Below are 14,010 nucleotides of genomic sequence, written 5' to 3' on the forward strand. Positions count from 1 at the left end.
GAGTAATTGTCTACCTTAGGAACTCCCTTGCAAGAAGCACTGTAGAATTGATATCGAAATCTGGAAACTCTGACGGCTTTGTTGAATACGTGCTACTTCACATAAAAAAATATGACTTGTGCGTAGCTATAGTCTATAGACTGCCTGCTTGTCCGCCGGAAAATTTCAAAAAACCCTTAAGGAAATAGAGACCAGGGTGGCTGAACTGGGTGACCCAGCCCCCAGCATGATAATTGGTGGGGACTTCAATCTCCCACGAATCCGTTGGACAAGCCCTGACGGCTTGGAGGTCGATGACCGCGACACAAGTCAAAAAGCCCAACTTGTGAAGTTTGCTGCGGAACACTTGCTCAGTCAGCAGGTACGGTCGCCGACAAGAGAACACAATATTCTCGATCTCTTCTTTACTAATAATGAAAGAATGGTAGTTGACGTTCGGGTTGAAGATACCTCACTGTCTGACCATCGCTTAGTGATGGTGGAAACGACAACTGGAATTGAAACCCTGCCCAGGTCTATACCCCAAGAGGGACTGGCAGGACTTAACTTTCACAATCGAAGAACTGATTGGGGGGCAATTTGGAATGAAATTGACAAAATCGATTGGAGAGCGGAGTTTCATGAGATGAATGCTGAGGAAATCTACACAAAACTGTGTGAGAAACTAGCACAGGTATGTGTGCGTCATACACCAAGAAAAACAGGGCCTAAAGTCTGCAGCATTCCGAGAGACAGACGAATCCTTATGAGAAAACGCAAGCAAAAAGAAAGGGTGTTCAGAAGTCGCCCTCACACCCTACCACAGCTAAGGGAACAGATTATTGCAGCAGAGGTTATGGCCATACCTTGCCATATGTGTGAACGTGCTGTAGGAAACTTCCGAGAACAACTCCAACAGTGTGATGCAGCTAACAAACCCCATCTTCCTGATGTTTTCAAAACATAAGTATTTTAAATGGTATGTTATGCTAATCATGAGGAAAATAAACTTTCTTCTTTATGTACCTCCATTACTCTTTTATTTTGCCTCAAAACTGTTTAATCCGTTCTGCCCCACCCTGTATAAGCTAGCTAACACATTTAAATTATATATTGTAATAAATATATAACAAATAGTCAAATAGTTAAGACTACTTACAGCCTTATAAGAATTAGCTAAGCTGCTAGCTACGTACAATGTATTGCACTCTTTGTGCCTCTGTACCAAAAACATTCCATTTATTGGAACCTAATTAGGCTAATACACACTAAAGGCAACAAGTTTATATACCAATTTGTCATTCATAGTACATTTATACTAAACCATGAATAACAATACCTCAATATAAATTAAAGACTGCCACTCAATATTCTTAAATATATGAAAAAAATAAAAAAAAATCATGATTTTTTATAAAAAAAATCAAGTGATTTAATCACCTGATTTAATCATTTTGATTTAATCATTGCCAACCCTGTGTGGCATGCTCTCCAGTACATTTGTTCTGATGTGGCATGCTCTCCAGTACCTTTGTTCTGGTGTGGCATGCTCTCCAAAACCAATGCCTTTGTTCTGATGTGGCATGCTCTCCAGTACATTTGTTCTGATGTGGCATGCTCTCCAGTATCTTTGTTATGATGTGGCATGCTCTCCAGTACCTTTGATCTGATGTGGCATGCTCTCCAGTACCTTTGTTCTCATTTGGCATACTCTCCAGTACCTTTCTTCTGATGCAGCATTCTCTCCAGTACCTTTGCTCTCATGTGGCATGCTCTCCAGTACCTTCCTTCTGATGCAGCATGCTCTCCAGTACCTTTGTTCTGATGTGGCATGCTCTCCAGTACCTTTGTTCTGATGTGGCATGCTCTCCAGTAACTTTCTTCTGATGTGGCATGTCTCCAGTACCTTTGTTCTGATGTGGCATACTCTCCAGTACCTTTCTTCTGATGTGGCATGCTCTCCAGTACCTTTCTTCTGATGTGGCATGCTCTCCAGTACCTTTGTTCTGATGTGGCATGCTCTCCAGTACCTTTNGCAAGGTTTGGATCTGTCTCTTATACACATCTAGATGTGTATAAGAGACAGGTGTTACTCCAGTGCTACTCCGTGCTATCCACTGTTACTCAGTACCGCCCAGTGATACCCAGTATTACCCAGTGCCACCTTGTATTACCCAGTGCTATTCAGCCGCCCAGTGCTAGTCAGTGATACTCAGGACTACACAGTACAACCTGTATTATTCAGTGATCCAGTGCAACTCAGTGCCAGCCAGTGCTGACCAGTGTAATTCAGTGCTATCCAGTGATATTCCGTGCCTCAGTGCTCATTGCTTATTAGGTGTACTCCAGTTTTACTCGGGAGTCACAGGCAAACCATTGATCTGTCGCCCAGTCTGGGTAGGACTAGGAGCTGGTTGACCCAGTCTCAAGAGTGCGCATAACCTGAAGCTCCACCCCGGACGCTGGAGGCTCAAGTCAAGACAGAAGCGTGTAATCCTCTAGCTCTGAAGATAGCCTTCCTTGAAGATTTTCATGCGTGCGAGCTTTTAGTATTAAGTTTTATTGTCACTGTTCCTTTTACAACGTTTTACTGATCACCATGATAGTTTAGAGTTGGTTAGGGTTCTTACAGTTTCTTTACTTATTATTCATCCATTCTCATCCTGTGTATGTACCATCCCTTAACTCCACTAACCCCTCATTCTCATGTGTGTTTTAATGTAATTACTACTTGTCTCCTTGTTTTGAGTTCATTTAGCTGGATTGGTATTGTGTTTCATTTGTCCTGCTGTTAGGTTGTTTCATCAAGTTTTCACGAGATAAAAGCCAATACTATATTGGTCTTACCGGACCTTTAGAGCTCGAATGTTAGGAGTGCCCCTAACAATGTGGCATGCATCTTGTTGATCTTGGAGAAGAAGATAACTTAGAAGATTTTTTACCTGTACAAGATTGTCCCCATTGTAATACATACCTGCCTACTAATTTATTGAGCTACTAGTTGAGTAATGATAGAAATTAAATTAAGGTTATCTAAAAAAATCATTCACCTCTAAATCTTTCTCCCAGAATGTTAATTGAAGTTCCGAGTAATATAATTCATACAAACTGAAAAAATGAATTTTTCATATTGAAGCTCTAATTTTTATAAAAATTGTCTCTACTTACATGTTATAAGGTAAAATTTTAACTTGATTGATGATTTAGGCAAGAAATTAATGAAAGGAAGCTGCCCCAAGCTTTTGGCTTCCCTAAGAAGTCTAAAAAGATTCAAAGACAAAGCAGCCAAGCTAATGGATGCCGGGAACATGTTGGCTTCTGCCAAAAGCGATGATAAAAATCTTACCAATGCAGTGTGCCAAAAGAAGGAAAATGGCCGGATTAAAGAAGTCATTGTTAATGGGGTGAGTATTCCCATCAGCCCTAATAGTTATATAAAAATGTCTGGGAAAAAAAATAGATACATTTGATATATGGTATTAAAATTTTCTTGCTCTGAGTGATGAGTATACCAAATATAGCCAGGATAATATAATTTTAAATTCATCCCATATTCATATAATTTTGAATTTTATATCCTTACTCATGAAGAAGATTCAATAGTGATCATTATCTCAAGCATTGATTTACATGGCTTTTTTCAGGTCAGCTTATCAGAAGTCTCTGAGGGCCAGGGGAAGGTTTTGTTTCCATCAAGCAACAAAGTCTTCTACAATCCAGTGCAAGAGTTCAACAGAGATATGAGGTATCCTAGTTTTCTGATTAATTTCATTTCTGGTGTAGTTATTGAGCCCCAGTTTTTTCTCAGCTAGGAACCCTTCTTAGCTAAATTGATCATTGTTCTTATTTATTCACAGCTTGTTGCTGGATTAATATTTATGAGTATTAAAGAATGTTTATCTAAGCACTTCAAAAGCCAATTCACTGAACTAACTATTTACTAATTTTTTTTCCAGTATCACCATCCTGAGATTATTTGCATCACAATACATGTTAGAAAGAAGAAATTCACACAAGAAGAACAAGTTTGAAACCAAGTTTACCACTTCAAGCAATGAAAATTCAGAAGACAAATTACATGACTTGAAACCAAATGCAATACCTGGCTCTGTTCTGGGTTCTTGCAATGTTGCTCAACCCAAGAATGTGTCCGATTTGACTGATTGTTCCAATTCAAATTTGAATGACAAATCTACTCAAGAAGAAGTTGGTATAAACTGTACAACATTTGAAAGTAGTAATAATAGTCAAGGCATTGAAGAGCCGGGAAATCTGAGTGGGGTACCAGAACTTGGAGTTGTTAATGCAAATGGACTACGAATTTTAGAGGCTCTGGCTGCTTCTGGTCTGCGATCCATCAGATATGCAAAGGAAGTCCCTGGCATCAAAGAAATCATTGCCAATGATTTGTCAAAGCAGGTCAGTTCCTATGGCTTTCTCAATTTTCCTTTTATATTCTGTGCATGAAACTCTAACGTGGTTGTTTCCAATATAATTTTACATACATGGATTAAAAATGTGAAAAAGTATCTATTACAGGAGTCAAGGTAAGAAAAAATGAGGGTAGAGTCAATCCAGCTGTATTAATAGTCGAGTGGTAATGTGGTAGATGTAATTTTTCTTGGTAAATAATAAATAAGAACTGATAATACATATAAACTGCTTTTGATAAAAAGCATTAATTTTTCATCAGGAGTTTGTTTGTAAATAAAAGTTTTGGTACATGCAGATATGTTTAAATTCCTATTATTGCTACAGGCCGTGGAGTGCATGAGAAAAAATATTGAATACAACCACGTGGAGCATCTCGTCTCACCCAGTCAATGCGATGCTAGGTATGCTCAGGCTGCGAACTTATATCATGTTTATGAAATGCATGTCAAGATATTCATGAGGTTTCATGCTAGTCACAATTATAACTAATGATTATTCTGCTGTGTTACACTATATAAATTTTAAATGGATATTGGTATAAATTTAAGTTCTCTTTTTAAAAAATTGAATAATTTTCATTGAAAAGTACAAGATTCACAATTTTTGTAACATGCTTGAAAAAATTTTCACAATGCACTGAAATTATTTATGACTAGGTGTATTTAGATTTCTATGTATTGTGGATGTATTTTTATAGAGAATAGGTAATTTCCAGCTGTCTGTTGTCAATCAGGCGTTTCATTTTATTCATTATAATTACATTCTAAGATTAGATCATCTGCAATTGAGACGTAATATTCACTAGAGGTGGTTGAGATTGATGGAAAAGTACTAGACCTGAGTCAGCATGGACACCATCACGTGACAGTCGTGACACATCACGCGATCAAGACTTCAGTATAGTGAGCGGAAGCCGTGATTCTATAAAAAGGCTGGGAACCTTAGCAAGGCCTCCAGTAACTGACAAGTACGCCGCCATGTAACTCGCGTTAGAGCTACTCCGACCTAACGGTTGACGTCTTAACCTTATACTACTAATATAACTCTCATGTATCCACCTCACGTCAAGAGAAAGTTCTTTAGAGAGAAGGGTCTTACTTATTCCACACGCACTTAGTCAACAATTCCCTGTCCTCAAGTAGAACTATTTAATCCGTCAGGTGGCGCTTGATTTTTACACCTGACACAGCGGTCACGAAAGATCAACTAAGTGGGTTTTTCAAAAGCAAAGATCGTTTTCAACTATTGTGAGAAAATTGTAACATGTTCTTCTTCTGTTAATTTTAATGATCTCATGTTGCAGTCTTCTACTCTACATTAACCGAGGTCATGGCTCCGGCGAGCAGTTTGACGTCATTGACTTGGACCCGTACGGCTCCCCTCACTTGTTTTTAGACGGAGCTGTGCAGGCTGTGTCAGAGGGCGGGCTACTGCTGGTGACGTGCACAGACATGGCTGTGCTGTGCGGCAACTCACCTGACACTTGCTATTCCAAGTACGGCTCTACGTCACTCAAGATTCGTTCGTGCCATGAAATTGCATTGCGCATTGCCCTGCAGTCTCTGGAGTCGCACGCCAACCGCTACGGCCGTTATATTGAGCCGCTAGTGAGCATGAGCGCCGACTTCTACATCCGCATGGCGGTCAGAGTGCGGACCAGCGCTCTCAAAGTAAAGGAATCCTATACGAAGGTTTGTATTACGAAGAATGTTACTCTAACCACTCGTTACGACAATCATCCGCACAAATCTCTTCAGAATATCTTGCTAGATGAGCTAAGTGACCAATTTGAGTGAAGTTGTTGTTATATTGAGAATGTTATCACAGAAATATTATCACGTCTTGTACGTGATAACATGTAAAAAATTAATAATATTCTAGCTCTGTGTTATTTATTGACTTGTCAGCATCCGTTTTAGTTCAAAAGAGTTGACTAAGTTCGTATGCTTTCATGATACTTCAATTGATGCTACCAAGTTAATGTAACGAAGAAAGTTAAAAATCGATTATATTCACAAATTACAGCACGTGTAAATATACGAATCTGAAGTATGTTTAAAAGGTACATTATTAAATTACTTGATTTACGGCGGCTTTCTCACATGCAAGTGAAAGTTATAATTCCACCATTGAGGTTGTTGAGAATTTGACGAATGGACTCCATATCCCCGGCTGGGCCTTCACCCCGCATTTCCAATAATCACATCACTAGTGTTGTGTTACTCGTACTCTTAATCGAGGTTATAGTTATTATTGTACTATTGGACTACTCTCTGTCCGAGTGTTATCCAAAATAACACTTGTCTTGGACGGTGAAGTGGTGAGAGACTCTGTCTCTCGCACCCAGCTCCTGGGTTCGAGTCCCACTGAGGACAAGTTCTACCCGGAAGCTCAGCTCATGGTCATCTCAGCCATTCATCCAACTCTGGTTGATAAATGAGTACCTGGCTTGTCCAGGGTGTTGTGTAATGCAATAAAATGGTTCTGGCGGGTCAGCGAGCCAGTGATGGTCGTGGAACTACCAGTGGCATCGAGTGCCCGGAAAAACTGACCTATCACCCCCCCTCCCTAGTCGCCACTACCAGGATGACAATCACAACATAGCGCTCCAAAAGTGTTATCCATAATATACGAGTTAGTTGTAAGGTTTTATTCTTGATTAGTGCACTATCACAAGCTCACTATCACATTATTATTATACTCCGGTGTAGGTTGGTATGATGTACCGATGTGTGGGATGTGACACGATCACCACGACCCCCATGGGACACATCGTCGTGGACGGCAGGAGCGTCAAGCACAAGCTATCTCGCGTCCCACCCTTCATACATGCGTGTCAACACTGCAACAGCAAGCATGAGGTTATGATCTGCAATTCGGCCGTTGTTGAGTGACGTTGTCGTTATTTTGAGGATGTTATCACAGAGATATTATCACGTCTTTGTACGTGATTACATGTAAAAATATAATAATATTCTAAAATCTAAATAATAATAATAATAATATTCTAGCTTTGTGTTATTTATTGACTTGTCAGCATCCGTTTTAGTGCAAAAGAATTGACATTCTAGATAACCTCATCTGTGGCGTTTTTTTATATTGGGACTTGATTTAGAAGCTCTCATCAAACAACATATAATAAGTATCTTCTTTAAAGCGTGTGTTACAGAATAAATGGAAGCACCTCCTTTTCATTGACAACTAAGCTGGTGAGAATTTTTATTTCTTCACTGCCATAGCAGATTGTATTCAGTATTTTGATTATCAAAATCACTTGACTCAGAATAATCTGACATCTCAGTGGTAACTGGTAATACAGAAATTATATTCCCTATTGTTATCTTAATAAATTCTAAATTCAATGTTGGTTCCCCCGAGTGAAATTTTCAAAATTCGCGTTGAAAATTATTAGAATTGAAAAGAAATGTCGGCACTGAAGAAATAGGCCCATGGCCTGTTGCCGATTCCTGTACTTTTCGTGACTTGATTCCACAAGGGATCCGGTCTTTGGAACCCGATTTTTCCATAACTGACGAAATGTTTCATCAGTTGAGGCTCAACACTCCTGACTGAATTTACGTACCGTTAAAAAGTCAGCTTAGCTGAGCGGGTTTGAATTGATGTCGCGGTGCCGTTGTAGATGGCAGGTCCGGTGTGGTTGGGCGCTCTGCACAACCACGACTTCCTAGACGCGATGCTTGCTCAGCTGGAGGAAGGCAGCGGCACTTTCTTCACCAAACCTCTGGGCACGGAGCGCCGCGTCATGGGTACGTTACCTCATGGCTTGTCTTCTGTGTAAAAATAATACAGCAGGAAAATAGTCCCGTGACTATACCGAAATTTTCTAGGTTTGGTTAAATTTATTTTGAATGGATCTGTCATCATTTGAATTTAATCTTGATATGTTTTGTTCACATAATTCATTTTGATATAACTTGTTGTGGTTATCATTGACTCAATATTATTCTCGGATGGAAAATAAATGTATAGATGAAGGTAAAGGTTGTTGCAGGCATGTTGCAGATGATGAAAGAGGAGCTGCCAGACGTTCCCTTCTACTACGTACACGACAAGCTCTGTCAGGTTGGTAGTATTGTCATCACCTGCGCCTTCATACCTTCACTTACATTTTATGTTTTGGGAAAATAGGCAAATCTTTGTGCCAAAAAACGAGCCTCGAGAATTCGCCGCAAGCCTCCGTTCCGTTATCAATGTTGCTATTAATATAAAATATTTCTTTCACCGGTCAAAAGAATGTTGAGGGAAACCTTCTAATCAGTAGCATATCTTTCACTCTGCTAGAGGTTTAACTAACTTTTTTTTCAGTATTCGTGCAGATTTACAAAATTGCTTCCTGAAATATTGTTACGTTGTTGTTCTTATGTTGTATTGTACGTTACAGGAATTCAAATTTATTGCAAGTAGAAAATGACTAACATATATTAATTATTCAAGTCATTTTTTCCTTACTGCTCATTTAACTCATTTGATGATATGTGTTTACCGCATTCAAGGTGGTCGGGACGATGCCTGGTAAACTACAGCGTTTCAAATCAGCTCTTCTAAACGCAGGTTACAGGTAAATAAACCTTTAGCTTATATTTTATAGTAGTAAATCATGAACATCAAGCATGTGTGTCTCTTATCTAATAACCTTTAGTCCACTTCTAATGAAATTTTCATGTGAAAAGCGCTCTACTCTCCCTGTTTTGGATTGAAAGTAAACTCTTTTTACAGATTTATGGGAATTTGCATATTTTAGGACATTTGTTTAGTTGCTAACATTATTTATTCTTTCTTTCTTAATGCATGACACGTGTATAGAGGTAATTGATAATCGCTCCGACGGGCTTACGAATGAGACGCAAACCCTGTACTAATGCGCCCCCTTTGTACCTCGATTATATATTTTTTCATCCGTAGCCCCAAATGTCTATATATTTGCTTGTATAATTTACACCCTAGTCTCTCAAATGAAACACATTTAAAGCCTCGTGTATCATGATCCAGAGTGTCGTCATCGCACTGCCACAAGACGAGCATCAAAACAGACGCCCCGGCGGAGGTTGTGTGGGACGTGGTGAGGGCTCATGAGCGCACCGAGCCCGCGCACCGCATGCGGGCCAACGCCGACGCTCCGGGACACTTCCTGCTCAACAGGCCCTCCACCACCGAGGTCAGCCTCTCTTGTTGGCGCATTTTCTCATTTATGGAAAAAAGGCGCTATTGTGCTCGTCATGCCCGCCCGTCTGTCCGTCCGTGACTCCACGTTTTCGTCGACGAGAAAATGCGCTTTCTGTCACTAACTGCAGTGAGTACAGAGTTATATTTTTCTCTCAATACCGAGCACGTTTATAACACCGACGCTCCGGACACTTCCTGCTCAACAGACCTTCCACCACCGAGGTCAGCCTCTCTTGTTTCCTTAATACCGAGAAAACCTGGAAAGTCATGGAATTTGATTTTTCATTTTCCAGGCCTGGATAGTCATTGGATTTCATTTCAGGTTGTGGAAAGTCGTGGAATTTGCAAATAAAAGAAGAAAAAAGGAAGTGTTTTTTCTGTGCTGCGTGTGTTTACTGTTTGTGCAGTCTCTTGTTTCCTGCATTCTGATTGGCACGCATGAAATAAGAGACTGCCACAGTATCTTGTTTCTTGCGTTAGGATTGGAGAAACCAATCGCGTGAGCTCGCACTCAGCTCGGTCACCGAGCTAAGTTGCATTGGATAACTTTTTGATGTGCAGTGGCAGCGTTCCATCTTCAGCGTGCAATTTCTACATCACCATGCCTGGAAAGTGTAAATTTTATGACATGTGGTTAAGGATAGAAGCTTATCGTAACTGGCTTGCTCGTCATGCAAAGCATGAAGGTATGGCGATATCTTGTACTACATTGTGCTCGAAAGACTTTTATCAGTTTGATGTGTCAAATATGGGGGAAGCAGCTTTGAAGAGCCATGCCACCTTTGAAAAGCCATGAAGAGCTATGCATTTACACGTTTGCTATTTACAAACTGTAGGAGATGATAGAATATGCGCAGTTAGTCTTCCAGTCATGCTAAACCTACCGTATACGAGTCTTGGAAAATTATATTGATAGTCATGGAGAGTCATGGAAAATTCATTGAATTTTTTCCTAAATACCGGTACGAACCCTGACGTTTATACTTCGTACTCTCTATGTTTCAATTGGTGCCTCACTTCGCTGTATTGAACGTCACGCAAATCAAAGAGTGCGGACTGTGTTCTGTGATTAATAATTTAGTCTCGAGTGTGCTAATTATTTTCAAGAAAATGCTTGGCTAAGAGGTCAGTTATTCTATGATGTGCTCTTTAGAGCATCGTGTTAAAATTTCTATTCAATTCTTTCTATGCTTGACAAGCCAGTTGTTAATCTTTGTTTGAATGTTCTGTATTGCCTTTAAGGTTTAGTTTGATACGTACTTCTGACATTTAATGTAACTTGAAAATATGCATGGATGGGTACAAGATTTCACTTAATTTTTCTGACGTCTGTTGATTGGTAAATGTTTTCTTATTCAGTAAAGCGTTTTGGTTTTAGTACAAATTTTTTGATTGATTAATTACGAGGGGCGATCCAGAAAAATCGGGACTGTCTGTGTGTGGGGCGAAGTTTCGGTAGTACCGCATTCTCCCAGCATGTGCATATGGTAGCCACGCACTGCTGCACTAGAAGGCCATGTTAAATTATCACAATTTTTTGTGATACTTCTGCGCGCTCGTCGTTTTTTTGATGGTGTCTGATTTTCGTGTGCAATGCGCTGCCTTAAAATTTAGCTTGTTTCTGCGAAAAACTGGCAAGAAAATGCTACAAACAGCCCATAAGGATAAAGCTATGGGGAGTTTTTGAGTTTTTTTCTCGTTTTATGAAAGGGGAAATGTCAATTGACGACCAACTTCGCTCAGGTCGTCATTCCACTTACTGCACTGAAGAAAATGCTGAGAAAATTAGTGACCTAATCCCTGAAGATTAACGTTGAAGTATTGACGAACTTGCAGAACTGTCCCGAGTGACTTTGAGTTCACTCCAGCAAAATATAAAAGAAGATTTCGCATAAATAAAGACATTTTTAAAGAATCAGTCCGGTTTTTGGCCTCCCCCCCCCCGTAATTAAAAATTTGTTGGTACCCATTTATCTATTTCAAAACTATACTCCTTACTTAGATTCTTTTTAAACTGATTATACTTGCGCCTACGGATAAAACTGGTAGAAATAAAAGTAAGAAAATGTTATTTCAAGATCAAATTATGACAACAGATAATCATCGAAGTCTAGGATTATTTAAGACAGGCTGGAATTCTAGGAAATGTGTGTGAAGTTTCATTCATTTTTGGACGGATACACGTCCCTTTCCTGCTGTGATTGGTCGAGATGTCATCCTATCCAGACCGTGATTGGTTGTGGGATCATGATGCCATCCTATCCAGACCGTGATTGGTTGTGGGATCATGATGCCATCCTATCCAGACTGTGATTGGTTGTTGGATCATGATGCCATCCTATCCAGACTGTGATTGGTTGTGGGATCATGATGTTTATTCAGACTGATTGGTTGTATGATGGCCTTTCCAATATGCTATATGCGCTGGTTAATTTAATACCCCTCTAGAATTCCACACTGATTTCAGGTTGATTTCCGTGCACATCCCGACGCCAATCCCGAGTCTCAGCAGAAGTCGCTGCTGCGTTTCCAGCTGAACCCTGAGAAGTTCTGGGGCCCTGCGACGCGTGACGCCACTAAGGTGCTGGGGGAGGACCAGCAGACCAAGAAGCTGCGCAACCAGGGCCGCAACGCCCGCAAGCGCAAGGTCCCTGACGGCGGTCATGACGGAGGAACAGAGAACACGGAGGCTTGACTTTTTTAAGAGTCTTGAGAGAGAAAACATATGCTTGACTTGTTCACGGATGCTTGACTTGACTTGACTGATGTGTGTAGATTCTTATTTCAACCTCGATAGTTATTCATTTGTCGCTTGCTGACGTCCGGTTTTATTGAGATCAGTTTTGGAACAACCAATAAATTGACGGTCTTGCGTCTCAAGTTTGGCGCACAAGTCTGGGGCGCACAAACTTCAGGTTTGAGGCGCAGAAACTTCAAGTTTGAGGCGCAGAAACTTCAAGTTTGAGGTGCAGAAACTTCAAGTTTGAGGCGCAGAAACTTCAAGTTCGAGGCGCAGAAACTTCAAGTTTAAGGCGCGCAATCTGCTTGCGAATATTGTTTAACGCGCGACTTGTTGTAAGGCAGGTCCTGTGTTGATATTCTCTTCCCGAGTTTCTGTTGCGTTGAGTTTTGTTGTTGAACGACAAATGAAAGCAATTGAAATATTTCAATAAAAATAAGCGCTTGTATTAGCTAAAATTATCCTAAGTTGGACTGTTAATGAGGCTTAAGTTTTAGAATAAATGTTAATGCAAGGATGACTAAATGAATTTTAATTGCCTTTTTGGTGCCGTGAAATATTAGATATACTTATACCCATGAAATGCTGCGAAGCACCGTGGCTTGCCTTTGCGGTGTTTTACTTTTATGTTGATTTCGCGCTCCTATGGGAATTGCGCCCAGAGCGCCCGACCCTTGAGCTCGCGGTGTCTGACTGCAGATCTCAGTTGTGGGGTTAAGTTATTATGTATGTAGGATTCCTTACATTAAGTTATTATGTAGGTGGGATCTCTTACATTTTCCTCCTCTGTCTCTCTCGTGCGGGCGACCGACGTCCCGTGTAAGCGATCTCTCGTTCGATTGTCTTAGTTTCTGTTGCTTTTCACCTGTCTCTCCTTGTCACTTCGCCTCTTTGAGATGCTAACGCTGCTTCTTTTGAGCTAGCTTCAGCGGGCTGGACAATTGAGACCTTTTGGGTGAGGAACAATTTTTGATTTGTGAAACTTTCGATAATCGATAAGACGATAACTGAGATCTTCCACCAGTTGGTGATGTTCATCTTGATTTTCGGTGCGAGATAGCTAACTAGCTGAAGCGCTAGTAAACATATGGCCGCTAGACTAATTACTTTTATGTTCCTTCTCAAGCACGAATAAAATGTTTTCACCGACCTTAAATACAGATTTTAAAAATCACCGATTGAGCTATTTTTTCTTATAAATGAACATGTAGCCCTTTATGAAAGTGCTTTTTCAAAAACCAGTCGAATTACTTTGCCTCTGGCGAAGAAGTTTCTCCGAAGTTTGTGAAGAAATTTGAGATAGAACTTTATCGACAGTCCTTCAAATACCGATGAACAGAGTATTTTATATTTTTAAAAAGAATTTTGATCAAAAAAGTGATAGTGTGAATCATCTTGAGTAAAGCTCCTAACGCTGCAGAGAATTGCGCTATGTTTTCATCCAAAAAAGTGAAAGCAGATATTATAAACTAATAAAAGAAACAACAACAACAAAATACTGGTATGTTTACTGCGGTTTTCTCATTCGATAGTATCTTAACTAAATTAGTGCTTTAATGAAATTAAAATTTATTTTCGAGTCGTGTAACATTTTACCATATGGCATAATCGTTACGCTTGTCAAACTAATCCCAACCTCACAAATGATTGGAAGCATTAAATAACCGATCATA

The 14,010-nt window shown here is 40.0% G+C and overlaps 1 protein-coding gene across 1 annotated transcript; it reads left to right on the forward strand.

The window, feature by feature from the left end:
* The first annotated feature begins 3,053 nt into the window (after positions 1–3,053).
* Positions 3,054–12,857, forward strand: LOC108667783 (probable tRNA (guanine(26)-N(2))-dimethyltransferase). The gene is made up of 11 exons (XM_018154853.2): positions 3,054–3,383; positions 3,624–3,724; positions 3,936–4,398; positions 4,738–4,814; positions 5,717–6,104; positions 7,125–7,274; positions 8,054–8,180; positions 8,426–8,496; positions 8,928–8,992; positions 9,424–9,589; positions 12,065–12,857. Exons 1-11 carry the CDS (start codon positions 3,198–3,200, stop codon positions 12,290–12,292), a joined length of 2,022 nt encoding a protein of 673 aa, XP_018010342.1. The 5' UTR covers positions 3,054–3,197; the 3' UTR covers positions 12,293–12,857.
* The last annotated feature ends 1,153 nt before the right edge of the window (positions 12,858–14,010 follow it).

Source organism: Hyalella azteca, unplaced genomic scaffold (genome assembly GCF_000764305.2).
Source record: "Hyalella azteca isolate HAZT.00-mixed unplaced genomic scaffold, Hazt_2.0.2 contig3349, whole genome shotgun sequence".
In the NCBI taxonomy this organism is placed as follows: Eukaryota; Metazoa; Arthropoda; class Malacostraca; order Amphipoda; family Hyalellidae; genus Hyalella; species Hyalella azteca.